Genomic DNA, 26,900 nt, shown 5'->3' with positions numbered 1-26,900 from the left:
TGGCTTGGAGTAAGAGCCCTATACTGGTAGTCATTTATATAGTATTGTTGTTCTCCCTGTTCCAGGCGTTGTGACATAGATATCCTTCTGCCTGACTTTCAGAGCCCTCCAGACCATTCCCTGCTCCTTAGTCTCTGCTGCGACTCTCTGATTTCTTCTGTTCATCTTCTTGTTACACACATGGATAAGAGGTCATGCCCCTGACCAGGAACAAACCTCTGGATCTCTCTCGGCTTCTGTAGAAATGAAGGTTTTGTGAGATCTCCCCCTCACCCCAAGGGATCATTACAAGGGTTAATGTAGACAGTGGAAACAAAGAACCTGGCTCAGTGCCTGACCCCTGGCAGATGCTGATAAAGGCTCTTTCCTTCGCCTCCACCTGGAACATGAGCTGGAAAGGACAGCTAAACATACAGAGTACCTCCCACAGAGGCCATGTCCTGCCTATACACATAGCGCAGGTGATCCTCTCGTTGACTCACCTGCTTCATGGAAAGTAGCATGTGTGTAGAATTTGTATTAGGTCTCCTGGATTCAAATCCTTTGTTACTTTCACCAGAAAGGTATAAATTCCTCTAAGCCTTAGATTATGCATTTATAGGAGGGTTTATAAAGAAGTCCATAACATTTCAATTGTTCCAGGGTGAAATGAGGTGAAGGATGGATAATACATAGCCCACAATAAGAACTCAGTAAATCATGGCTGGTGTTCGGCAAGTGTTTGAGTAAATCTTTTCTTTCTTTCTTGCTTTCTTGCTTTCTTGCTTTCTTGCTTTCTTGCTTTCTTGCTTTCTTGCTTTCTTGCTTTCTTTCAAGAGGGTGGGGTGGGAGTGAAGAGGGGCAGAGGGAGAGAGAAAGAGAGAGTCCTAAGCAGGCTCACACTCAGACATGGGGCTTGATCTCAAGATCCTGAGTTCGTGACCTGAGCCAAAATCAAGAGTCCGATGCCTAACTTACTGAGCCACCCAGGTGCCCCTGAATAAATATTTCTGTAGTTGGCATATGAATAGGTTGCCTGGTTATGTATATGTAATGAATTGATGTTACATAACATTCATGTATCCTAACCATTTGAATTTGGTGATTTATGTATTCATACCCGTTGTAAGTAATGCTGCAGCGAACATCTCCATACAAGTATTATTTTCCTTGTTTGGGATTCTTTTCTCAGGATGGACTCCTAAAAATGGCTTTATTGGCTGAAAGGGTTTATACAGGAGTTCCTGAGGATAGCTCCATATTGCCACACAGGCTGCAAAGAGAGATTTGACAATACAAAACACTCAGAAAATGTTCTGTTAAACTCAGCAATCACTTCTTTTTGATCTTTTGGTGGAGATTTGTCTTTCCTGCTAACTTTATATTTTAATCTATTAGATCGAGATCCATGGCTTTAAGATTTATTGTATCGTGTAATTATTTCATTTGAATTTAATAGAGCTGGTATTAATAGTTACTTGTTTTTAAAAGCCTTATTATAAAGTTAATGTAAGCATTATTTATTTTCTGCAACTGGGTTTAATTTTTTTCTTTTACTTCTATAGATGTGTAATGTCTCTTGATTACAAGTGACAGAGACTTGATTCTTGGCTTAAGCAAAACCAGAACGAGTTGGCTTATATACCTGAGGAGTGTGGGTACAAATTCAGGCAGAGTTTGATCCAGGGGCTAACGCATGTGGCTGTAGTCCCGGCACTCCATTTCTCTGCTCTGATTCCGTTTGTGTTGGCTTTGTACTCGGGCAGGTTTTCTTTAAACAATCACAAACACGACCCGCGGTGCCCTGAGTCCATATCCTTATAAGCTTGTGATCAGAGTAAAGAGCTCCAGCTTCTCCTAGTAAATCTTGTGAAGTCCCTGATTGGCTTTCTTGGGTCACGTGTCCACGTCTCAGCCAATCAGGGCCGGGAGGACGAGGCTGGGCTCTGGCCACCTGGGTCAGGGGCCGTCTCTACCGCTGGGGTCAGGTGGGCATGGACATCGTGGTTCACAGACCCCCTCAGGCTTCACAGGCTGGGGAAGGGGCTTCCAAAGACAAGAGGGAGAGGCTGGGACGGTGTTACCGCGGAAGGGGTAAGTTAGGCTTGCAAGTTGTGAAGTCACCACAAGATGGCGCTCCCGCTCTTTCTCCTTCACGTGAGCGCTGGGTCTTCCGTGGGTCTTTCCGTCTGTTAATCCGCAAAGATGTCTTCAGTGGGACTCCTGCTTGATGGTTTTCAGAAGAATTAAGACCTTGCAGCCCGTAGTAGAAGGAACAGGCCATGGTAGGGGTTGTATGCCATGAAAGGGGTGCGCATGGAAACGTGGTGCTGTGTGGACGGAACCGGTTCAGCACACGGACCGTGGTTTGACACCAGTGCGGTGGTGTTCGGGCGTTGTCTTAAGCCTCTTTCCCTCGGCCTGATTCCTGGGTCTGAAAGTTTGTGAGTTCGTTCCAGAGTCCGTCTCATGAAAAGGAGTGTTTGAGTTCGTCAGGAACATTTGAGAAATCTCAAGGCAGTGGCTTCCTGCACCTTCTCCCTGCCACCTCTACAGAGCCCCGTGTGCTGAGGAGGCCGGCTGTGGGGCGGGAGGAGTGGGGGCACGCTGGGAGAGCCCTGGCTGGGCTCGGGTGCACGGGGGTGTGGGAGGGATGCGAGGCCACTCTTCGGGGTCAGCTTTCCAATGATGTGAGGGAATGGATGTCACAGTCCAGCGCGATGCTGGCGGCTGGGGACATGGAACCTTCTGGTCATGTGTGGATGACAACGTATGCTAATGTTCCACAGCGTGGAGTAAATGCTCTAAAAGAAGAACCTGAACTTTAGGGCTCAGCCCTGTGACCCCTTTCCTTGCTTTCCTTTTAGTCATAAAACAACTATTCTGCAGTAGATGTTGGCCAGGGGCTGGGAATTGGGAGACGAAACCTATTCACTATTGTCAGAGATCCCACAGCCTCATTGGAGAGACGGACGTATCTAGGAAAAGTGCCATTCGGTGTGGAAAATAGTGTGGCTCGGACAGGCCTGGGTCAAAATCCTGGCTTGGTTCTTCAGTACCTGGGAGGCCTTACACAAGCGATTGGCTCTCCAACAGACTGAGTTGTGTTTTATAAAACAGGGATGATAGTATAGATCAATGCCTAGTTCACAGAATTGATGTGATAATTTAAGGAGAACATGTGCAAGGCACTTTGCCCCGAGCTTCACACAGGGAGATGTGTAAGTCTTACTGATTGCCTTACCTTGGATGGGATTTGCAAACATCTCAAAACTGAGAGAATTAATACACTGGGTGATAGAATGTGAATTGAAAACACTCTAGAAAGGTTTAGGGCAGAAATCCGCGAGGCTAAATTTAATTGGGACAAACGTACAGTGGTAGGCTTAGGTTCAGAAGATCAGTTGGCCCCACACAAGGTTGGAGTGGGAGTGTGTGTGGCACAAAACTCTGCTCTTGGAGGATGAGGCCTTGGGGAGCAGGTGGATAGATGCCTGCCCTAATGGATGTGATGAGGTGGCTAAGAATGGTAGCTGGGATTTAGGAGGCGTTCATAAAAGCACAATGTCCACGATAGAGGAAAGGAGCCACAGCCATGAAGGAGGTGGTTTGGGCAGGGCGACCTGGATGGCAAAGGGCCTGGAAGCGGTCCCCTGGAATGGCTGAGAGGATGCGCAGGGTTAGCCTGGAGAGGATTGGACATGTGATGGCCCGGGTCCTGCCTTCCACAAATGCCAAGGGTTGGCACCTGATAAAGGTAACATGCTATCTCTGTGTTGCTCCAAAGATAGGCCTCAGAAAGCATCTTGTGGTATCCTGGTTCAGGGAAGAATTGTACAACGTTTTAGTACTTTTCCAACCACAGCGTGAGCTGCTTTGTGAGTTGTGGGGCTCCTGGTAGTAGAAGCGTTCAAGCAGCCTCCGGATGCCCCATCTGGAATGGTCTAAGGCAGGAATTACTCGCATAGAATCTAACGAATCATAAGGATGACTTCGGGGGAATCCCAGAATCTCCTGAAGTTGTTTGTAAAATAGTTGGTGGATCTTTTTTTCAGGGAGAAGGAAGCATTGCATTTGTCAGCTTTTCGGGGCAGGGATGCCCAGCATCCAAAAGCAGTTTAAAAATCCATAACTTTAAAGAAATTTAGCTGCTGGGTGCAAGGTGAGAATAGATTTTAAGGTGTATTTTTCCCCCAGATGTAAGAGTCTTTGCTGAATTGTTAAATACATTCTTGTGACTAACGTGAATTTATTGTTGTTATTATTAGCTGCCAGTTTACTGTGTGCTTATTACATGCCACACAAAGTTTTACATATTCTACTTGAATTGTCTCTTTTAGTGTTTTTCAAAAAATTCTTTGAGATTAAGCATTATTATTATTCCTATTTCGTAAGTGATGAACCAAGGTATGGAAGTTCACACGAGGTTCTAACTTCTTTTATTAGTAGATATGTGCCCCCACATCTGGCCTTTTTATGCCTGGTAAATATCATGTTATGTTGGAAATTTTAAAGGTAGGATGGTAATAATAATGAGTAACTGTGTATTGAATTTTTACTTTCTGTGTTGAGACATTTAGTGCTCAACTATAAAGTTGGGCTTGGGAGAAATTAAGTCACTTGCCCATGGCCACTCAGCTTTTAAGGAGAGGAGCCAGGATTTGAATGGGCCCATCTGGCTCGCAGCCTGCATACTCAGCTCTGCAGGCACTTAGAGCTGGAACATGGAGCTGGGGCCTGGGCGCCTTCTGTGATCTATCCCATGAGGGGCTGTTTGAATAGATGGGGGAGGGGAGAGTTACAGAGAACCCCTTAAGGATCTGGGGCAGAGCAGGTCAGGCAGGGCAGCAGCTGGACATACCCTGAAGTCTCAGGAGCAGGATGCCAGCCCAAGGGCTAGACGTGGGGAGGACAGCTGAGTCAGTGAGCCTGAAGGACTCACGTGCCCCCCCCCCCCCCCCGCCCCGAGCTGCCATGCTCCAGGTGGCTCAGCGTACTGAGGCTCCAGCATACCCTGAGTCTTGGGGCTGTGCGCTGTCTCTCACTGCAGCTCCTTCCAGGCTCAGAGGAGGAAGCAAGTCAGCAGCCTCGTGGTAGGAAAGCGCTCCAGACTTGACCAAAGCTGGCACTGGGCAGTCAGAGGGGCGATGTGGGGAGAGGGAGCATACTTTCGGGTCTGCAGGGTTTGCCCAATCTTCCTGATATGCTTCAGCCCTCCCCAGGATCCCTGCATCGGAATAGGATGTCGGAGGCCCATATCCCATTACCACTCCTCTGAAGTAGCTAATCCCCCGCTCACAGTGCATGCCAACCGCATCGTCGGGAACGATTTTCCTCAGTCCTCTGGGAAGTACAGCTGTGTGGCTGATTTTGTTCTCCTGAAACCAGAATCTGATACTCCCAATTGTCTGGCGAATCTCATGTGAACACAGAGAGGGGGTTAGGGATTTTTGATTTGAGTCTTTATTGAACAGATGGGTCTCCGGAGTACCATGTGCCTGCTCCCCGGAGAACAGTCCATGGGCGCGAGCTCCAACTTTTATTTAGCAGAGGAGGCAAGCCAGGGTAGAACAGGAGAAACCAGGAGATAGCCCAGGAAGATTCTGTAGGGTGCTCTTCAGGGTTAAAGAGGCACCATTGCTTCCAAAGGGCCCACGCTTGCTTAGGAGTATGTTGTTTGGGCGGGGGGGGGGGGGGGGGGGGAGGGGAAGGGGCTGACATTTCTCAGATACCACACAATCCCATCTATCTGTGGACTCTCCTGCCAGGCCCCGTAAGTGGAGCAATCACAATTTATCAATCACACTAGGATCTTTTAAGAGCAAAAGGAAACACTGGGACAACAATGATAGACCAGGTTTGTCTCAGGCAAACCAGGACATATGGTCACCCTACTTGAAAGTGTCCAAACAAAGATTTAACACTGTCCAAGACCACTTGGCCACTGTGTAACCATGGAAAAGTTACTCAGCTTTTCTAAGCCTTAAGCTGTCCCATCTGTAAAATGGGACTACAAAAAGACTTTGTTGAGAAAGCACTCAGTAAATACTGTTTGTGGTGGTGGTTACAGCTTTTATTAAACCTTTTTCGCCCCTCAAAGTGCAGGGAATCAGAAGGGTTGGTATCTTAGCAGCAATCAAGGAACTGAAGGTTATTCTTTCTCTCATCGTTTTCTCGGTTTATAATATTTTTTTGACTGTACTAATGCATGTACTTAACTCCAATCTGTCTTTGCAGACCATTATTTCGAAGGGACAAAAGCCTTTGTAATTTAGAAATGATTCTCCTCCGAGGGCTGCCTTTAACGAAACAATGGGTTGAAAGAAAGAGCCTGTTGCTTCACCTTCCCTTTTGCTCTGGGGAATAACTTTGACTATGAGATGAGAGTCTCATTTGCATCCAATTAGACATGCCTACTACTCATCCCACAATGTCAGCTCTCATTATGAAGCGGGACTGATTCTTTTCAAATCCAGCTTTGAATTAATTTTTTGAAACCAAAAATGGTTTCACCTTGTTTCTAGCTAAAATGTTGAGTCGAATTGGATGCTGGCACAGTCATCTTGCTTGTTGAAGTGATTCGGTGTTACGGGAAAAGTCTCAAGCAGAATTTGCATCTACCAACCACGGGCCCGAGCAGCAAAGGCACGGTGGTCGGGCTCGCTTTGTGGGGTCCGTGCTGGAGAAGGGAGGAGCACGTGGGGGGTACAGTCTTCTGCCTCCAAAAGACGAATGAGGCACACTCAAGAAAACCCTGGCTAAGGGTGGCTCTCTGTGTGGCCCGTGTTGACTGGATGATTAATCTCTCTTCAGTGAACAGGAGGTAAGCTCCTGGTCAGGGCACAGCAGTCTCCTGCGGGCCTGGGGTCGACAGGAACTGTGGGACAGTGTGTACTTCAGGGAGCAAAAGCCCTGTCACACACAGCTCCTTGGAATCCTGTCTACTGTCTGGTAACTTCGTGAATGAGGGCAGAGGATTCACCTCACTGGGCCTTTCTTATCTATAAAGGGGAGCTAATGATAGAACCCCCTGCTGTGGTGTTGGCAGGATTCAGTGGGATGAGGTGGTAAGGTCCTCAGGACAGGGTCTGGCTTGCAGGCTATACTGACTGGACCGGTTTACCGCTGTCACTGTTCTCACTCTGTTTGGGGAACTGAGAACCCTGGGCTGCAGGGCACCAGCTCCTTGCTGCCCTCTGGTGGCACATATCAGAGCGGTCCGGTGAAGAAGAAGCTGGGAGCGGTTACTTTAAAGTAAGGAAATTTGGGTTTTACTGCTTTCTTGATGACCTCTGAGAATATCTATCCAACTTTTCAAAAAGAGGAGGGAAGGAAAATACCCTAAGGTTCCTAAAAGCAGGATGATGTCTTCCTTGTATAGGAGGTTGCTCAGGAAAGCTGTGGTTGGCTTCCTTGCCCATGAGGTTGGGGAGGCTGGCCCCAGCCATGGCTCGTTGGTAGGCCAGACAGCCAGCAAAGACAAGGGAGGAGAAGAGACATGCATGAAATGGGGGGTAGAGTTTGGAGCTGTGGCTGGTTTCCCGGACGTTCAACTGGGGCGTGGCTGGTGTTCCTGATGCCCCTCTGAATTCCCTAAGCCTTCCTGACTTTTCCAGCTGTGGTGCTCCGTGTCTTTGCTGGCCTGTCTCATCACAAGTGGACACAGGAGCCACAAGCCACGTCAGAGCCAGGATGGAATCAGCACTTCCTATTGTTGCCTGAGAACAACTTGCAGTTTGCCATGAGCCCTCTCCAGGATGATAGAAGTCTTGGTCTGGGGTCTTCCTCCAAGGCTGGGCCCTTTGGAGCGGCCCTAGAGCCTGCCGTGCAGGCCTCTAGTGTGGTGTGCTTAGAGCAGCGGGCAAATTCAGCTGAGTCTGTGTCTCCCTTGTAGACTGGGAGTTTCTGGAAAGGTCATTCCCAGCAACTAGTACGATGTGCTACATGTAGCAAATGCTTCATAATGAGACAGCGGCTTGGTGGATGAACGGTGGACTCTGCCCTTGAGGACGGGACAGCACGTGACCAAGCCTGTGTTCCCCACGGTGCTTGGTGCAGGTCTTTGCACGTAGTGGTGGCTCAGTAAGTGGGTACAGAGAGCGTGTTCTCAGGGCGCTCCTTGAGACTAAGATTAATTCACAGCGTTTGAGTACCTCACAAGTGGTGTCATAGGTTCTGGGAGGTTTTTACAAACAAGTGTAGGACATCGTCCCTGGCTTCTAGGAGCACATCTTGTTAGATGTTCAAGTTAAAATAAAACTATTAAATTGTAGTAAAAATCATGTAATAACTCCAGGCCAAGATTAGCTGTCCAGACGGGTGTTAGGGTTGCTACCCGAGGTAGAGGGCTGGCTCCATGGGCGTGCAGCGTGTGAGTTGCACGGAACCCTGTACTGAGGTTTGATGTTCTGCTCTGCCCATCTTGACATTCTTAGTTTTTGAGTAGAGGACCCTGCATCTTTATTTTGCCCCAGGCCTTGCAGTTATGTCACGGGTCTTGACCCAAGATCCAAGCTGACCAGGAAAAGCACCATGATAGAGGATTTGGCTGGGCAGAGCAAATGTGCAGCAGAGTTGGGCCAGAGCCCTCTGAGGACATGAACATCCTGGTGTCAAGCCTGGTGCAGTGCTGCGGCCGGCTCAGGGCAGGCCTTTGGGAAGAGTGGGGTGGGGAGGGGGTCAGTGGCGTGACATTTGAATCCTGAAGCATGCGCATCTGCGAGGAAGCGGTGGCTCTGAGGGTGGAGCCTGCATGGGGGCCTGGGCTGCCCCGTGTGCCCCCGTGCACCTGCCTGCCTCTGCAGCGAGGCCCGGGAGAGCCACTTGGAAAGGCAGCCCGGCCTTGCTTTGCGGCACTAGAGTTACTGTCCTTTCTGGATTGTGGTGGGTGGACACCTCATTGGGCTGCTGGGAAGCCCCAAGGAGAAGAAGGATGGGCAACGGCTCTGTAAGAGGGAAAAGGGCATCTTCCCTGCAGCAGAGCATGGTTTCTGGCACCTGAAGATCCTCGTTTGGTGTTTAGTGAAGTGTTGGGGCTGAAAGCCTGTTCTTAGTGGTCTGGCTAATACTTGTCTGTTGGAGGACAGGGTCTAAGTCATCTAGGAAACATAGCCCAGTCTTTGTTCTCCAGGGACACACAGTCTCTGTAGGAGATGAGACATTTACACAAAATCTCCACTCCTGCTCCCTGATGGGCCAGGTTTTGAAGTCCGCTTCTCCCCCTACCGACTGTCTCCTAAACAAACTTCTGAACTTGTCTGGATACCTGCAGCCCAGCATGGCTGGCTGGGTACAGGTAGAGCAAGTGCCCAGCTCCCTGCCTGACACTGTAAAGGAACATTGCTACTGTTGCTAAGAATCCATTCTGTGCCTTGGGAGGTCAGAGAACCGAGGGGACACCTGAGCCAGCAGGCCTGGAGAGGAGGTGCTGGTATTGGAACCACAGATGGGATAGAGAGAGCAAGGGGAGGACATGTGTGTGTGGTGTGTTTAGAATGAGTGGAAGGTGAAGCCTGAAACTCAGGGAGCAGCACAGAGAACCCTGTACCCCCTGGCCCCATGCTGTCATGCCTTTATGTTCTCAGGCTGGAGGTGGGGGGGGGGGTCCTTCAGCCGACTTCCTTACAGCGGCCCTCCCTCCTGAGCCCCCATGGTGTGCTGATCTGGGGCCGGGCAGGGTTCAGGGCTCCCAGGGAGAGAGGCCTGGCCTCTGCTCGCCCCTGTCCAGTATGTGCCCTCCCACTGGGGCGCTCTTGCTTTGTTCTGCCTGTTGGTGTCTGGACTTCCCTATCCAGTCTTCCTTCTTTCTCTGCAATGAAGGAAAAGGCAGAACCAAGCCCCGGCGTTCACAGTGGCCCTGGCCCACTCTCTCCTGCTCCCCTCAGCAGAAAGACCGTCAGGCTCAGCTACTGGAGCAGTGTGATGAGTGACCTTGGGCAATTTTCTTAACCTCTCTGATCCTCGGTTTCCTCAGGAATACCTGTGGTATAACTTGGCATTGCCCGGAGATGAGGCCACGGTGGAAAGCGTCTACTGTAGCATTCTGCTGAAGACATGCCGGGGCAGCGTATTTGCTGTGTGTCCCTGTAAGTGTTGGCAGAGGCAGCTGCGCACGTCAGGAAACCATCCTCAGAAGTGACGTGCACATGGGTGGCTGGCTCCTGGTTCTAGGGTAATGCACAAAAAGTGCAGACAGTGGAGGCTGTCCCTTTAGGCAGTCCTGTGGCATGTGGGGGACACAGATGGGCACAGAGAGGCCTATTTTAAGGCCTGGCTGACTTGGATACAGGGGAATGTAGGGCTGTGGGTGGTTTGTGCCAAGTCCAGAGTGGCCTGGTCTTTTGAATATTAAGGATGCTGACATTTACCAAGTGTTCATCACGCCCTGGTGTCCTGCAGTCCCCAGAAGTGCCATGAGGTGTGTGCTCATCACCCCCATCTTGCAGAAACAGAAAGAGGGCCTCCACCTTTCTCTGGCTGTGGCTCCCAGAGAGCCTGGCTCTGGAGCCCCACAGCCTTCTGGTGGGCACTTTCCACCTCTCCCTGAACCCCATTGGAATCATGGGGCCCTGGGCCACACGGATCTTGACTGATCCTCCATCTACTATCTTCCCTAAATGGGGACCCTCTAGTTCTGTATGTACGGACCTGGTTATTCTGATGAACCTACCCTTGAAGACCTAGCTTTCTGTTTTTTAGTTTTCTGTGCTCCACAAAGGTGACAAAATTGAGAGGTATTTGGGAGACGCCAGGTTTCCTTCCTTCCCAATGCATTTGTCCCTGTTTATTCACAATGTGGTAAACATTTGATTGTCATCCTGGCCTCACTGAATAGAAAAAAATGCAGTAGTCTAGGATTTTGGTACATTTCAAATATATTTTATTACTTTTCTTTTTGTCTTAGAAAGAATATGAAACCTGCATGCAACGCTAATGGTTTCTGACATGTGCATAGCATAGGACACAGCAGTACAATGAGGCGTATACTGAAGGGGCAGTGTGTGGAGGGGGCATTCTTAAGAGTATATTTACAAAGGAAAGGGCACGTGGTCATCTTAGTTTTCAAAAGAGGACTGCACTGTTTAATATTGAAGAATTACATGGGGAATCACAGACGGAATGCTTCTGTCCTGCCTGTTCTATTGCAAGGAGGGAAAGAAACATGCTTTGAAGGTTCTCCATCATGGATAGAATGTGTGTCTGTAGCTGGGCCTTGTGCAAGTCTGGGTATATTTTTAAGTTTTCTCGTCAAGTTTTGCTAACAGTGTTGGGAACTTCACGTGCTTCCAGAGCATTCAATACTGAAGCAGCGAACCTTTCACAAGGAGAGAAGACCCAACCCATTCCTTAAGGACCCTATGCTTTGCCATCCCAGAATCTTGGAAATGTTTCCTAGAGTATGTAAAAATAAACCAGGGGGAGAATGAAGCACATTTCTCTGGCAGCCAAACTAAGGTTCCACAAAGAACAAATACAGAGAGATTGGTTTCTGCTTGCCCAGTGACAGGGGCCACCATGGAGTCCCCCTGAGGCTGTGACCAACCATGAGCCCAGGAGAGCCCGTGGCAGCTGTGTGGAGGCGCCAGGACCTCTGAGCGGAAGCTTCCAGCATTAGCAACGGAGCAATGCTGCTATGAAATGTTTCAACCAAGCTCTGTGTTTCTCCCAGGCGCTTATAAAGCTCAGATGTAGTGATGTCTGGACAAATACAAAAAATCATTTTCTTTTTTTTACAAAGGAAAGGCATGAGTTTCCCCCTTTTCGATAAAAAGCAGTGTGTGATAAAGTCTGGAGCACAAGAGAGAAGGGTCTCACATCTGGAAGCCTTCCGCACACAGCTATAAAATGTAAAAATTGACCCTTGGTAAAAAGTGCTTTGTAACAATATATAATTTGTGTCTTATGCCTGTGAGAGAGGAAAGGTTTTTTTGTTGTTGTTGTTTTGTTTTTAATCTGCAGAGTCCTTTGCTTGTCTCCCAGCTGGTGTGAAGTTTTCCCATGCGGGATTTTTCGCCCTACTCTTCGTAGACCCTAGGAAAAGAAAACACCCATGTAAGTGGCTCAGGATGTGACATAGGTGTTCCACAGGCCAGTGGCTAAGCTGCTTCATCCTTGTCTTTATGAGTGCCCCTCCCAGGAATGCTGGAACTTGGGAGAAGTGGGGGTGGGGGTGGGGAACACCTCAGAGGAAGTCATCACTTGGACCACAAAACCTTACCCTAATCTGGTTTTGTGCGTTCTCAACAGCCTCCACCTCTGCAATCCTCAAAGCCCCGTGGAGCAAACCCTCTCTCTATGTGAGGAAACTGAGGCACAGGGGACTTCAGATTTGCCCAATGAACGCTGAATGTCAGTGGTGGGAATGAGGTCTGTCTCCAGCGTGAGCAGGGATGCGACAGGGGAGGACAGGCGTCCCGTCCTTCAACTTAGGATGGCATCTTTCTTTGTACTTTGCCCAGAGAATGTGTGTCTTCCAGAAAAATGCTCGTTCTAGAAGCTGCTGCCTGAAGACTGAAGGGTGGTGGTCGGGCTGGGGCCGGGGCTGTCGGGGAGGCCTGTGGCTCAAGGTCACTTCCTCTAGTGATTGTGGGGCCTGTGCATTCCCAAGCTGACCTTTCCTCCTCACCCCTCAGACTGTCTCTCTTTAGGTACTTAAGTCCCTTCTCTTCTGCCCCATGGCTGTTCCAGGGCCATGCTTCATACTCAGACAGCCCGCCGATTCCTCTGCCTCATTGCTGATTTTTGAGTAAGACCACCAAATTGTGCTCTGCCTGATGCTGCTGCTTCCCATGGCAGCAGGCAGCTTGGGCTCTGAGATGCGGAGCTGCTAGTCTGGCTCCGCAGGCCTGCGCTGCCCGGCTCGCTTCTCCTTCCTCTACACTACGTTTAGCTTTCTCTCGCTGTCTCTCCAAAGAGGACTTCGAGATAAGTTCCTATCTCTCCATTGTACATTCATGGAGACATTTTCAACCTTTTACAGGGGGAGGGCAAGGGATTGCCCCCTTCCTCTCCCAGGATGCCCTGGGCTTTCCCCAGAAAGAGGACGAGCTCATTTTGTAATGAAGTGACGAGAGGCCTGGTAACAGAGATGCTCTCATCATTGGAATTTGCAGAAATAAAAACAGAGTGACATTGTCCCATGCCTGCTTCCTCTCCGTCAGAGCTGGCGCCCAGGTGGAGGGCTGAGGGACAAAGTGTGCAAACCACCTGAATGTTTGCCAGCAGTCTGGTGGAGATGTTCTCAACCCCTCCCTGGACTGACCCTGAGGTTAGCCTCGTTCCACTTTGATGACGCAGGGCCTGGAGAGTGGCAGTGGACAGGGCAGGTCCTGCTTTTGCCACGTGAGCCACCTGCCCTGACCAGAAGGAGGGCTTCATTCCCATTAGATTTATAGAAAATAATCTCTCACTCTCATCAGTTTCTATTTCAAGCCGCTGCAGATGAGGCAGTTTTGGAGGCAGCACAGAAGGCTCACGAACTGGGGTTGGGCCCAAGTGTCTGCCATGGGAGAGCTGGTCATGGGCTGAGCTGAGGGTGGAAGGGCTGGGTAGGACAATGGGAGGGGTGGCTCAGGCACCCGCTGTACGCAGGGTGACCCTGGGAGGCCTGGCTCCCTGCCATGTGCTCCCAGGGAAGTTACTCCCCATCTCCACTTAGCCTCAGTTTCCCCTCTGCAGGATGAGGTGCTGGCACCAGCTCTTGAGGGAGTCCCCTCTGTGTGTGTGTATGCAAGCCCTTCTCTGAACATGCTGTGTAGGTACAGGTGTAGACAGGCCCTGAGTGTGTGAGGAGTGGGTATGCTCTGGGACAGGCTCTCTTGTATGTGGTATGAGGAAACCAGGAACTTTCCAGACATGGGACCCCAGGAGATTAGAGATGGAAAATCATTTTCTGATGATGGAGAAACAGAGCCCAGAGAGGACAGGGGTCTGGTTCATGGCTCTGATCATCTGGCTACTACTGGCCTCTGAGATTAAGAGTGGCTCTGATTTTAAAGGGTCAAGGTCATTTTAAAGGTCCCCCCCTGCACCTGCATGGGAGGGAGTCCATTAGCTTTCTGGGCAAGTAGGGGGCATGCGGCACCTTGAGGGGAGGGAGTGTTGCTGGCAAGGAATTGTCCTCATCAAATTGTGGTGTTGTACCCAGTGTTACAGTTAATAAACCCAGTTACTTCAGTGGTCATGTTTTACCACACAAGAATCACAGAGAGCCACGCCAGGTGCTTGCTCATTCATTTGACAGAGGGAAACAGAAGATCGGAGACCTTAAGTTACTTTGAAAAGAAGAGGAATTAAGACTACAACTTAAAACATTAGCATGGTGCAAACTTTAGTTCACAAAAGGATACATTTTTGATGCTTACAATTGTCCAAGAGAGCAGTCACCTGCTTTGCGAAGTGGTGAATTCCTTACCCCGTGGGGTTCTGTAAGCAGGGCTGGGTATCTGCTTGCTGTGGCTACTGTGGCAGGTGTTCACCCAATAAATGGGGCTCGATGAGCTGGCTGGCGTCTAGGATCTGGAGTGGGGGGAAGGTGGGGAGGAAGGTGCGAGGAGGTGGGCCATACCTGCGCTTCTCGTTCCAGGCATTGTACCACTTGATGAACCGCTTGGTGCTCTGCAGCTTGGGGTGCAGGCAGTGCTCCTGACCCCGGTACCTGGACACGCTCTTGGTGGTGATGCTGAAATGGAGCAGCATGCAGTGGAGGATTGAGCGGCCTGAATGGCAGCCCCTCAGTGTGGCCTGTGGGGGGCTCTGGTCCATCCCCGTCAGGACACTGAGAGACTGTGGCCTCCTCCCTCCTTTCATGGGAGCGTGCCCATGTGCCCACTGCCTGGCTGGCTCTTTGAAAGTTCCTGGGTGTCCCCTTAGGCTCTCACTTTTCCCCTGGAGCCCTTAGAGTCTGGGATAGTACCCCGACCCCGTGCCTACCCCCATGAGGCTGTTGTTTACAGGGCTTATGCCTCCCTTGGAGAACAAAGCTCAGGGAACTCTTCCAGCTGCTCTGAACCTGGGGATGGAGAGGTGGAGAGAGCTAATGCCAGCCAGGTGCACATGCTAAGACCTCTTTCCTTAGATATGATGAGCTCAAGGTGGGACTTAGACATGCTGTGTACATGTGGTGATCTCTGTCTGACCCTTCAAACCCCAGTTCCACTTGATCCTCTGAAGATTGCCTCAGGGCCAGGCATTGCAGATCTTGAAGTTAAGTCTTACTGGCCTTGAAGCCCATTTTGATTCCTGACTATGAAGTCCCTGGTGTCTCAGCCTCCAGCAGGAAAATAAGACCTCCCTTCAGGCCTCTGTCAGCCAGTGTTCCAACCCAGTGGAGGCCCTAGCCACGTGGCAGAGAAGCAGGTGCCATCATACAGAGTATGAATCCCAGGTCTGTCTGCGGACCTTGGGTAAACTCTCTGAATAAGTTTGCCCATCTGTAAAATGGGTCTGATAATAGGACATAGCTCTTAGGGTTATTGGGTGATGAGATGATATAATCTATGGAGAATGCCTAGCACCTGGTAGATGCACAGGGAAGAGTTACTGTCATTAGTATTTGTCATGGAAGATGGGATGGCTGGGGAGAAGGAGAAGCCTTAGTGTGTGAGATCCAGCCTGGATGGGGAGCCAGGACTGCTGCTTGAACCTCTAAGCCCCTCTCAGCCAGGGCTGCGCTAGGGCGACAGGATTTAGGAGGAAGCTTCTGGGTGGGGGAGTAAGGATGGTGTTCCAGAATGAGGAACCACGTAGGGGACCTGAAAAAATGGAAGATGAGAGGGGCCATTCCCTGAGAGGTCATAGCACGAGCAAGGGATGGTCATGGACTGGGTGCTGGGGAATGAGCTGCAGGGCCAAAGAGGGGCAGTTGGAAGCTGGAATGGGAAGAGCAGGAAGGGAAGGAGAGAGGTCAGCTAGGGCCCCGCAGGTTCCCAAAGGTAAAGTGTCAGGGCACAAGGGCCAAGTTCTAGGCGGGAACAGGGCCACCATGAACCAAATATCCCAGTTGACAGGGAGAAAAGAATAAAATCTTGCCATCAGTGTGGGGGCAGAATATTTCTGGGCAACTTGTTCACTTCCCTTCTCTGTGCTCTTAGTTTCCAAGGCCCCCACCACAGCCTCAGCTTCCTTGAGCAGGAGTGGGTCTTCTGCTAATGTCTGTGGACTGAGCTCTGCCTTGCCTGGCCCTCCCTGAGACCAGTCACTTGCTCCCTTGGTCCTGTCCCTCCTTCTAGGTCTCAAGCATGGGGCCAGGCTTCAGGGTGGAGTGTGCTCGGTCTTCTCCCTGTGGGACCATGGTCACTCTGCGGGAATTTAGCCCACTGTCTCTGCCTACAATACTGCTTCGGAATGAAAGAATGTGGCGAAGCCTGATGAAAATCCCTGCCTCACTTAGGTCACTGTACAGGCTGAGGATCCCCAGTCCTGAGGGGAGGGGCAGCAGGGCAGGACACTTGACCCTCCACCACAGTCCTCAAATGCTTGTCACAATACTGGGACTATGAAAATTGGTTGTGGGGGTGAAGAAATGAGGATTTCTGTTCCCAGCAGTTACTCAGGAATTCTGGGTCCTTCGTCGCCTCTCCTCAGTGGTTCTAGGTGCTGAGGGTTTTGGCAAGAGTTCAGCGGACAGATGACACAAATTGCCCTTTTAAAATCTGGAGTCTCCTGGTGCAAGAACTCCCACTTGCAAAGCTGACTGCTCTCCCCACCCCACCCCCAGCCTCATCAGAGATTTCTGGGTGACTCAGGGTGAGCTGGAAAACTTCCTTTTGTTCAGCTTTTGTGACTGAAAACCTGCTTTGGCAAAAAGTGCTGGCCCCTCATCTGATCTAAAGATTCTTGGAGCTTGAGACGGGAGAGGACATTTAGCCCTTCGGGGATGGGGGATGTGGGTGTGGGTGAAGGTTTAGGGGACGCTGACTGTGTTCGGACCTCCGGAGGCCCCTGCAAGTTTTCACAGGGCTGCATAAAGCCTTCTCGTACCTGCCCGCTGCTGTCAGTTTCCTCTCTATTCTGAAAAGTTTTGCCAGGAAAAAGAGTAAGCCTGTTTATTGAGGGTTCTGTCCTTTTGAGATGGCTCTGCACCCCATACGCTGCTTCTCCTTCCCTGCAAGCTCTTGGCACCTTGCCTTGGGGTATGGGGTGGTTTTCAGCACTTAGAGGAGTGCGGACTTAATTTTCAGTGTCCCTGTCATCTGCGGCCCCCAAGCTGGGAACCATGGGGGGCTTGTAGCTCCTTCCACAGCTTGTGGGAACCCTGGCCCTCACCAAAGAGGATTTTCTAGCAGTTTTTCTGGACTTGGGTTTGCAAGGCAAGGCGCAGGGACAGGAGGTTAATTTAGGTGCCCGGGTGGGAAGGCAGTGGGGTTCAGCTCAAGCCTGATGGCTTTGCAAATTCCCCTAACTTGAGCCTGACTGTGCAGCCCCCAGGTGGCAGTGGGGGGTGGGGCTGCCTTTGCATACACTGTGTGGAGGCCTTTGGGCCAGCAGGTCCAGCAGACAGAAGGCACTTGCCCAGACTGAGAATAAAGTGTGTCCTGTTGCTGGGGGAGGGGAAGAGGGGCCAATGGTCCATGGCAGATATTTGGTAGCTGCTTTGCCAAGGGCTTCCTTCCTGGCCAAGTGCGTATTGATGGGGAAACAGTGGTGCTGGACTCAAGTGGTTAATTGGGAAGGCAGAGGAGCAAGGAAACTCAGTGTTCTCTCACTCTGCCCCAGTTTTTAAAATATTCCTCGCATCCCCACCAAGCAGGGCTCCAGCCGCATGGCACGTTAACCCCAGAAGAACACTTCGCATAGCACTGCTCAGGCTCAGGGACCCACAAGAGTATAGCAGGTGTGGAAGATCAAGGATCAGATTCAAAATGATATTGGTAGAAGCCAAAAACTGGCCGTATGTGGTCCCCTGATTGGAAAAAGGTTCTGAAAGGAGGGTCTGAGGACTAAGAGACATTTGTTTTTATTCTCTCTCCGGTAACAGGAAAGCAGCACGCCTCCCAGTTTGGGTGCAAGTTCAACAGTTCTGGGTGTGTTTTGAGTGCTTTCAATCCGGATTTTCTAAAGTTGGCACAAGGGGAGCCATTTAACCCTTGATCACCCCAGAAAGATGGGCAGTGCAAGCACCTAGGCAGCGCATTTGAATCTTAGCAAGGGTGAACTCCCAGAGCGCGGGACAGTGACCCTCTTTCCAAACTCTTCACACTGTCGCGCCAGCGTCCCAAGGACTCACTGGGCAATTACAAAGGCTGGTCCACGGCCTTGCCAGAGGCACAGAGGAATGTTTGTTAGCCCGCCCAATCCAGCCCCATGCTGTGCCCCAGCACCGGGTTAAGAGCCGCGCGCACACGCTCCCGGTGAGAAGCCAGAACTCACATAACCATCTTCTCCTCGCAGTGCGGGTACTTTGGCTTCATTTCCAGCTTCTTCACGTCGCTGTAGCGAATCTTGGGCCCCTTTCGCGAGCACTTGCATTTGGACCCTGCAAGAGAGAGCGCGGGGTGCCCTTCAGCTGCGTGCGGGGTCTCCTGCCCCCGACCTCCCTCGGTGCCCACCCAGAACCTCCAGGGTCCCAGGAAGCCCAGCAGTTGGCGCCTGGGTGTCCCAGGACGGGACGGCGACGAGGGACCTCTCCGGCACTCACCGTCCACGCGTGCGGCACACAGCGCCAGGAGCAGCAGGAGCAGCGCGGCCGATAGGAGTCTCATGCTGGCCGGAGGGGCGCGGCGCGGGAGCAGGGAATGGGGAGGGCGCCCGGCCGGCTCGGCTCTCTCTGCCCGGAGCGCGCCTCCCGGCTCCGCTCGCTCCCGCTGCGCCCGTCGGTGGGTGCCTCGGCTGTCGCGCTGCGCTTCTGCGCTCGGCTCCGCACTCTCTCCGCAGCCTCCCTCCTCCCGCCGGGGCCTCTTTTAAATCCGCTCCTGCCCTCGCCGCAGCGAGCTCATTAATATGCAGAACCACTCGGTGACTCACTGAGATTTCTCAACGAGGTGGGGGGAGGAGACCTTCCCCGCCCCGGGCCCGTGATCACAGCGGCGCTCACTCAGAGCCACGCGCGCACAGGCACACTCACACCCGCTGCCCTCTCACTTCTACGCACACTTGCACACCGGGACGCCAGCCGGCGCACACCGCCGGTCCCTGGGCTGTACCGGACACTTGAGAGGCTGCTTAAGAGTACTGCTTTTCTGCTTCGCGTGGTTCCCTCTGGCCAGCCCGACCTCCGCTGAGGGACCCAGGCCCGAGGCCCAGACCTTCTGAGAACTGAAAGGGTTTTGGAGCAGGTGCCAGGTGTGGGTGCCAGCAGGCCTGACTCCTAGGGCGTGAGTTGTCCTTGTTGGGCCAGCAGCCTTGGTGGCCAGAGCACAAGGCCAGGTCTGGCGGGAGGTTGCCATAGGGTGTACAGCAGCAAAGCTATTGCCTGTGGCCAGGGGGCTGCCTCCAACGGTGTGTGTGAGGGAGATTTGGTCCCTCTGAGAGGAAGGCTTGCTAAAGTGGTGTGTGGCAGTGGGAGCTGCCTGCAGAGTGGGGAGAAGCAGCCAGGGGTTCCTCATGGTCATACAATTCTCCAAAGCCTCTGCCCAGCAGGGAGACACGGCAGTGGACAAAGTCGGTGTTCCCCACATATGCCAAGCTCTGCGGTGGAGTGGCGTGGGCCAAGGCATGGCAACAGAAATTCCCGCTCCAGTACTTAATGAGTGCAAGTGACTTAACTACTCTAAGCCTTTGTTTTGTCTCCTGTGCCTGTCGTAGGGTGGCTGTGAGAGCTGTGTGAGATCAGACATAGAAAGTGTTCAACAGAGTGTCTGACCCATAGTTGGTGCCCAGGAAAGGTTACTCACTGGTATCATTATAGGATGTATTTTAAGATGTATTCTTTTGATTCTTATAAGACCTTTTCTAAGTTGGTATTTTAATTCTTTTTTTTTTTTTTAAAGATTCTATTTATTTATTCGACAGAGATAGAGACAGCCAGTGAGAGAGAGAACACAAGCAGGGGGAGTGGGAGAGGAAGAAGGAGGCTCATAGCGGAGGAGCCTGATGTGGGGCTCGATCCCACAACGCCGGGATCACGCCCTGAGCCGAAGGCAGACGCCCAACCGCTGTGCCACCCAGGCGCCCCGGTATTTTAATTCTTTATTTGACGAGCATGGAAACAGGCTCAGAAGAAATAACTTGCTTAAGATCATGTGGCCAGGGAGCAGGTGGCTGGGCCAGGAGGGGCCCTGGTCTATGTGACTGCAGAACTGGGGTTCCAGTCTCTGTGCTGTCCTGTCTCCCTCAGGCACTTCGTGAAGTGCTTCCTTCTTAGACCCAGTGACAGGGGATGGAGCATCTCAGGCTCCAAGTGTCCCTGGGCTTGGCTCCCAGGCCAGAGCTGAAGCCAGGGCAGAAGCTGCCAGGTTCTTCCAGCTCACACAGCTCTGTGCTGTCAGCTCAGAAACCCTCTAGGGGTGCAAATACCCAGAGAGGGTCCTAGGGAGATGGGGAAGGCAGGATGCTGGGGGCAGAATAGGAAAATGTGTACTGTCTCTTCCCAGTTTGAGACCTTGGCTGCCTTGAGAGGATGCTTGGCCATGAAGAGCCTGCAGAGCTCGTGAGCTGGCTTCAGGCCATTTCCTGAGTCCTATGCATGCGGTTGTAGCTATACTTAAAGCAAGGCCAACAGCTGGACATTGGGTTTATGCAGAAGAAGAGTGCAAGGGAGTGATTTTTTGGCATTAACATTAATTTTTAAAATTTTTAATCTTCTGAAATTTTTTTCTTAGTACAAAACCAAAACATTTGTTACAGAAAAATCAGAAAACACAAGCAGAAGAAAACATAAAAAAACACACTTCCACCCACTCAGAGGTCTACACCAAGATGCCAACAGTGTTGTCTTTTCAAACCCTTTTGTCTTTGCTTGCATTCACTTGCACAAATGTGATCAGTGGGTGTGTCCTGTTTAATAACCCACTTGTTTTACCTGTCACTATACCATCAACATTCTCCCATGTGACTGGTTTTGCTTCTCCAGTCTCTCTTTTAATAGCGTCATGTGAGGTCATAGAGCACCGTGCCTGACAACTTGGTGTCTCCATGTCAGACTGCCTGGGTGTGAATCCTACTACTAGCTGTGTGACCTGGGGCAGACGATTAAACTCTTTTCAATATTGATTTTCTAATCTGTGAGGTGGTGATGATAAGGGTACGTACAGCTTAGGGAGAATAAATGAGATGGTGCCCGTAAAGCTTTTAATGCGGTCCCTGTCACAGAGTCAGTGCTCAGTAAGTACTGTGTATCGTGGTCAGTATTTTGGATGCAGTATATTCCACTGTACAGATGTGTCGTAATTACTTTAAGTGATTATTCTCCGCTAGACATGTGGATTGTTTTCCACCACATTATCTCAGAAGCAGTGCTGCGTGACAGATATTCTTATAGCTCAGTCGTGGGGCCCTTTAAAGATTGATCATGTCTCAGAATCACTGGGCAATGGGTCATGTCCATTTTAAGGCTTTTAATACAAATTGCCCTTTAACAAATATAATGCATTTTATTCTACTCAGAACATGTGAAATAGGTGTTTTTTTGTTTTTGTTTTTGTTTTTTTTTATTAACAATGCTGATTAGTTTAGTAGGCACTAACAGCATCAGGGATCACGGCACTGGACTTTTATAGGAAAAAGTGGTTGGCCCTAAACATACGGGCCAGTTTCCCAACTTCCAGGGTGAGACCAGAGGTCAGACAATGCAGTGTTTTGTTCCTAGTTGTACTCCTTATGTACATACTCCTTACGTATGCTCATCTTTGGTTTGCAAAACACAGCGTGCGTTTTTGCAAGCAGAGCTCACTTCTGTTTGTGTGAGTTCTTCCAGGGTCACTGGTACGGGAGAGGATGGGGGCCTTCTGCTGTCAGCCTGTCTGTGGATGATGCCACTCAACTAGGAGAGAGAGGAGGTCTCGCCTTTGGACTTATCTTTAGGGCACAGACTCTCTACTGAGCTCATGTGGGGAGTCTCTGAGCAGGTGATGAGGCAGGTTGAGGTGGATATGGGTAAGGCAGTTCTATGCGCAGCAACACTGCCTGATTGAAGGGGATCCCTGGAGAGCAGTGAAGGGCCACACACATAACCTGCCCTTCGGAGCACAGTCTGGGGTGTATGTGTGTGTGTGTGTGTGTAGGTACCAGCAGCCATTTATGATCATGCTGGCTTCTGTGGAAGGGGTACGTGCAAGATGTGGGGTCACAGAGGTGGGAGGAAGTAGAAGCAGAAAATCATTCCTTGAGGGAGTGGAAAAATTGGCTGAGATCCTAGGAATTTACATATTTATTCTGTTCACAGTGATTGAGTACCCACTGTGTGCCAGACTCTGTGAAAGGTGCTGGGGATAAAAGATGAGCAGAGGAAGGGTGTACCTGTTCCCAAGGATTTCAGAGTCTTAGTGGGGAAGACAGACGCTAATCAGACAACCAGAAATGCACATGAAATTACTGCAGAGCTAGATGTGATGAAGGGAAGCTGATGCTATGGGGCTCATCAGGGGATCTGATCAGGTGGGGAGGTGGGAGTGGCTTCCCAGAGGAAATGCCCACTGGGCTGAAGTCTGAAGGATGAGAAGGAGTTGACCAGGTGACAATGGGAGGAGACCACTCCTGCCCCCTTATAGTCTCTGCTCCTCACACAGTGATCTCCTGGGGGTAACCCCCTGCTCAGTGCCCTGCTGGCTCCCTGATCTCACCCAGAATCAAAGCCATTCCCCTCTGATCAGCATCCACCATTCTCCCTGTGGCCATGCTCCACCGGAGTGCCTTGTCCTCTCCTTCAGACATGCCAAGCCTATCCCTATCTCAGGATCTTCGTCCTTGCGGGCCCCTCTGCCCAAACTGCTGCTCTCCGGGTGTTGGCAGGTGGCCCTCTTCTCCCGAATAGTCCCTCTTGAGACCCAGTCACACTGTCACACTCCTCCTCTCTGTGCTGTTGAGCTATTTTACTTTTTACCTTGCATGTGCGACAGCCTCACAGTGTCCCATGTCCATGTTTATTTGGGAGTGTATTGCGGGCCGTCCTCTGGTCTGCTGGCTCTGGGAAGGTAGAGTCCGTGTCTTTCTTGCTCATCCTCAGTGCCTACTGCCGTGCTTGGCCACATCTTTAACTAAATAAAAGTGTGTTTCAGGCAAAAACCCAGGGGTGTGATAAAGAATTGCTGAATCCAGGCTGTGTAGACTACAAGGTCAGTGAGAGAGGGAGAGAATAGGGGAGAGAGGAGAGAGTGCATGCGTGCGTGCGTACGTGTTAAGGGATGGGTCAGGGTGACTGTTGGCAAGAACATATTCCCAGGAAAGCCAGTTTTCCCCAGCACATTTGCTTCAGAAAAGTGTTTGCTGGGAGGAGGAGGAGAAGGTGAATGAGCAGGAGTGTGGTTTTTCCAGGAAACCCTGCAGGTATCTGGGCACCACCCCATAGGTCTGCTGAGCAGGTGGGATGTTGACTGGTGAAGGCTGGTTTCCTGCCCAGGAAGCCTAGGGAGCTGACAGATAACAATTCCCCATGGTGGAGGTCCATGTGCCTTTCTCTCAGTGTCACCCACGACCTGTGGGGCCCCGGGCAGCCGGTTGCCTCCTCTTTGCTGGCTTTCCTTTAGAGCAGTTCTGCATACTGACCCCCTCCCCAGGGACTTGCTCTGAGGGAGAGAGGGATGCAGATTGAGGTTTCCTGAGGACAGCTCTTGGTTTTGTTCTTTATACTTGGAATGCTTAAAGAGCCTGAGTAATTAAGCATAGAGGAAATGGTGCAGAGGGTAGCCAGGCAGAGTTAGGCTTCAGGCAGCCCTGTAGGGCAGACGGGCTCTGCCACTCAGGTAGGTAACAGAGGATGCTGTCTGTTCCCCCAAACATGCGACAGGATGCTTGCAGCAAACATGACAGACCCACGGTTAGCATTTGTCTTGCCATTTATTTATTCAACACCACCTCACTGCAGACAGGCATCTTTACTATATCAAGAACACAAGCAAAGATATTTTCTAAGGGGGCCCTAACAAATAAGTTAGCAAAGGACATCAAAGGGCAATTCAGGGGAAACAGAAAGAAAAGCAATTATTAACCAACTCATGAAAGAATGTGCATCCTCATTAGCAATCAAGGAAAACCACATTAATGCTGCAGTATCATGGCATTTTGGTTTGGGTCCTACCCGATAATGCATATTTATTTTAAAGAGTAAAATCCAAAGCAGACAATGGTAAAGGGTGGAAGTGTCACTCAGGCATCACTGGTGGAACTATAAATTGGTACAAGATTTTGGGAAATTATATTTATAGTATGTACCCAGACTGTTTGAAATAAACTATTTCACCACATTAACATGCTTCAGATCTATTTAAACAGTTGATAAGGGGGAAATGCCACATGCAAATAAGGAGTTAACCTGAATGCCCAACAGTGGGATGTTGGTTAAGTAAACAATGAAAGCTTTGAATGAAATATTATACTGGTATGAAGACTCCTGATTACAGAATCTGTGGAATTTCATGGAGTAAATGCTTATGCAGTGAGGAGAGACAACACAAGGTCGTGTAAACACCGTGATTGCTAGTATATAAGACAGCAACCACTGTATACAGCATGGCAAAGTGAGAGATACAAACATCATGCTCTTTGAGTGGCGGGGCTTTGGGCATTCTTAAAAGGTTTTCTCCTTGCTTTCCAGTTTATTTGAATGTTCTTATTCTGAAAGGAACTCAAGAGTATCCAGTTGAAACAGTGAGGTCTGTGTCACCTTAACCCCTCTTTGCGGGGTGGTAGGCACTCCTGTCCTAGAGCTGGCACTACAGAAGCAGCACATAGATTTCTTGGGGTTCAGGTGAGCCCCATGAGGGCTTAGGCCCCGTCGTGACAGCTGTCCCCACGTTCTGCAGCAGGCCCCACCTACCTTATCCTGCTTTGCCTTGTCCTTCTACTGCTAGTCCTGCTTCATGCTCACAGCAGGGTCCTGGCCTCTCCCTCAGGCCTCTGGGAAGGTCCACTGAGCCCTGTCTCCTGACATGGATCCTGGGAGCTGCCCCTCACTGGCCTGTGTTCCAGGGGTGTCCCCACCCCCCACCAGCCACACCCTCGATTCTTCAATTCCCTGAAAACTCCAGCTCAAGCTCCTTTCATAGCTCCCAGTTCCTCTGAAGCCTTCTCCCCTGCCCCTTGGCCAGGCTAGTTGCTACTTTACCTTCTTAATCTGCAAAGATGTCATTTCACAGGGAAGCCTTCTGTGACCATGCACAGCTGCCCTATCCCCTCCCTCCCCCTGTCCCGGTCTGGCGGGGTGGACGCTGCTGTCAGCCTGCATGGTCTGTAGACCATCTTCTCTCTAGTACCACTCCTCATACTCGCAAAGCCTCCTTCAAAATCTTCCCCATCGGTCCAGGAGCTTCAGAGGACTTTCTTATTGACTCCAGTGTTCCAGCAGGAACCCAGGGCCTAGCACACAGCAGGTGCTCAATGAATGAACGAGTGATGAATGAATTAATGTGAATCACAGTTTGCCCCAGTCTAGAGAGAGTCAGACTTCTTGGTTTAGAATAGTTGTCTACCACGGTGTGCCTCTCTGTGCCTCTGCCCCTCATCTGTAAAAAGAGGGTAGGAAAAATAACAGCAAGCCTGTCGGGGGGAATAAATAAGCTAGTACAGGACGAGCATGCGGCAGAATGTCTTGTCACATAGCAAGTGCTCCACAGATGTCTGTTCTTGTTTTATTTTACCATTATTATTAAATCTCCTCGGCTCACCCCCTTGTCTGTAAGTTTGCTTGGCTAATTCCTTTTGCTTTATATTTGTGAAAGGCTTATGTAGCACTTACTTTGTGTCAAGGATTGTTCTGAGTGCTATACAACTATTTATTTATTTAATCATCATAAACATCTAGGGTGCGTGACCCCCATCTGTAAAATGGCACAGAGACATAGAGAACGTAAGTAACTTGCCCAACATAACTGGCCATTGGCAGAGCTGATCTTCACCTCTAAGTGATGTGGCTACAGGATCATGCTTAGAACAGCCATATGCTGCCCAACCCCCCCACCCCCGCCCTGGGAGGAGAGAACAGGGGAACGTGACCTCCCCACTGCTTTCCTTGCCCTGAGCTGCTGGCATGCCCTGAGCTGTCCCTGCAGGGTGTCCCAGAGTTCCCATCCAGCTAGGGTTGCCAGATTGGGCAAACACAAATACACGATGCCCATGCAACATGTGGGGACACACTTACTCTGAAAAGTTACTCATTACTTGTATGAAATTCATATGTGGAATTTAACAAACAAAACAAAGGAACATGGGGAAGGGAGGGAAAAATAAAACAAGACAAAATCAGAGAAGTAGACAAACTATAAGAGACTCTTAACAATAGGAAACAAACGGAGGGTTGCTGGAGGGAAGGAGGATGGGGGGAGGGGTAACTGGGTGATAGGCATTAAGGAGGGCACGTGATGTAATGAACACTGGATATTATATAAGACTGATGAATGACTGAACTCTACCTCTGAAACTAATAATACTTGTGTGTTAATTAACTGAATTTAAATTAAAAAAAAACAAAAAAACCCCAAAGTTAACCAAAGTTCCTGCATTTTAAATGGCCAGCTTATGTTCAGCATCAGGGGCTGCAATGTGGTTTTGGGCCAGCCTCCTTCAAGTGGTGGTCTCAGACACACAGACATGGAGCCCCTCTCGGATCTGCCTCGGGCAGGGCTGGGGAAGGGAAGGATAGGCACACCTGTGAACTCTCTTGTGGGGCAGAGTGGGCATTCAGGCTCTAGTGTGGGAGGAGGGAGGCAGTCTGAAAAGGGAGGCATCAAGGAGGACATTCCAGGTGGAGACAGCAGCTTAAGTAAGTGCTCAGGGGAGGGGGAAGTCACGGGGCATCTAGTCAGTAGACTGCTGTAAGGGTAGAGCAGGGA

At 50.5% G+C, this 26,900-nt stretch overlaps 2 protein-coding genes across 2 annotated transcripts in view; one reads left to right on the top strand and one right to left on the bottom strand.

Annotated features, from left to right (window-relative positions):
- Window positions 1-1,916: 1,916 nt before the first annotated feature.
- Window positions 1,917-26,900, top strand: part of SLC25A48 (solute carrier family 25 member 48) — a 211,959-nt gene continuing 186,975 nt past the window's right edge. Inside the window, exon 1 of the mRNA XM_087862251.1 lies at window positions 1,917-2,073. The gene's annotated coding sequence lies outside the window, so the exon portion shown is untranslated. The remainder of the gene's footprint in view (window positions 2,074-26,900) is intronic.
- Window positions 10,836-18,902, bottom strand: CXCL14 (C-X-C motif chemokine ligand 14). Its single transcript, XM_045794651.2, has 4 exons — window positions 18,617-18,902; window positions 18,349-18,454; window positions 14,546-14,659; window positions 10,836-12,009 (listed from the first exon to the last, which is right to left on the bottom strand). The coding sequence occupies exons 1-4, from the start codon at window positions 18,678-18,680 to the stop codon at window positions 11,994-11,996; spliced, it is 300 nt and encodes a 99-aa protein (XP_045650607.1). The 5' UTR covers window positions 18,681-18,902; the 3' UTR covers window positions 10,836-11,993.

This window comes from Ursus americanus, chromosome 5 (genome assembly GCF_024610735.1).
Source record: "Ursus americanus isolate L20-20 chromosome 5, mUrsAme1.1.p, whole genome shotgun sequence".
NCBI classification, from domain to species: Eukaryota; Metazoa; Chordata; class Mammalia; order Carnivora; family Ursidae; genus Ursus; species Ursus americanus.
This window is presented reverse-complemented; position numbering and strand designations above follow the sequence as displayed.

Coding starts and splice junctions, on each gene's coding strand:
- CXCL14 (XM_045794651.2), bottom strand. CDS start 18,680: ATGAGACTCCTATCGGCCGCGCTGCTCCTGCTGCTCCTGGCGCTGTGT. Junction 18,455..18,616: donor GTGTGCCGCACGCGTGGACG/GTGAGTGCCGGA, acceptor TCTCTCTTGCAG/GGTCCAAATGCAAGTGCTCG. Junction 14,660..18,348: donor TGCGAGGAGAAGATGGTTAT/GTGAGTTCTGGC, acceptor GCTCCATTTCAG/CATCACCACCAAGAGCGTGT.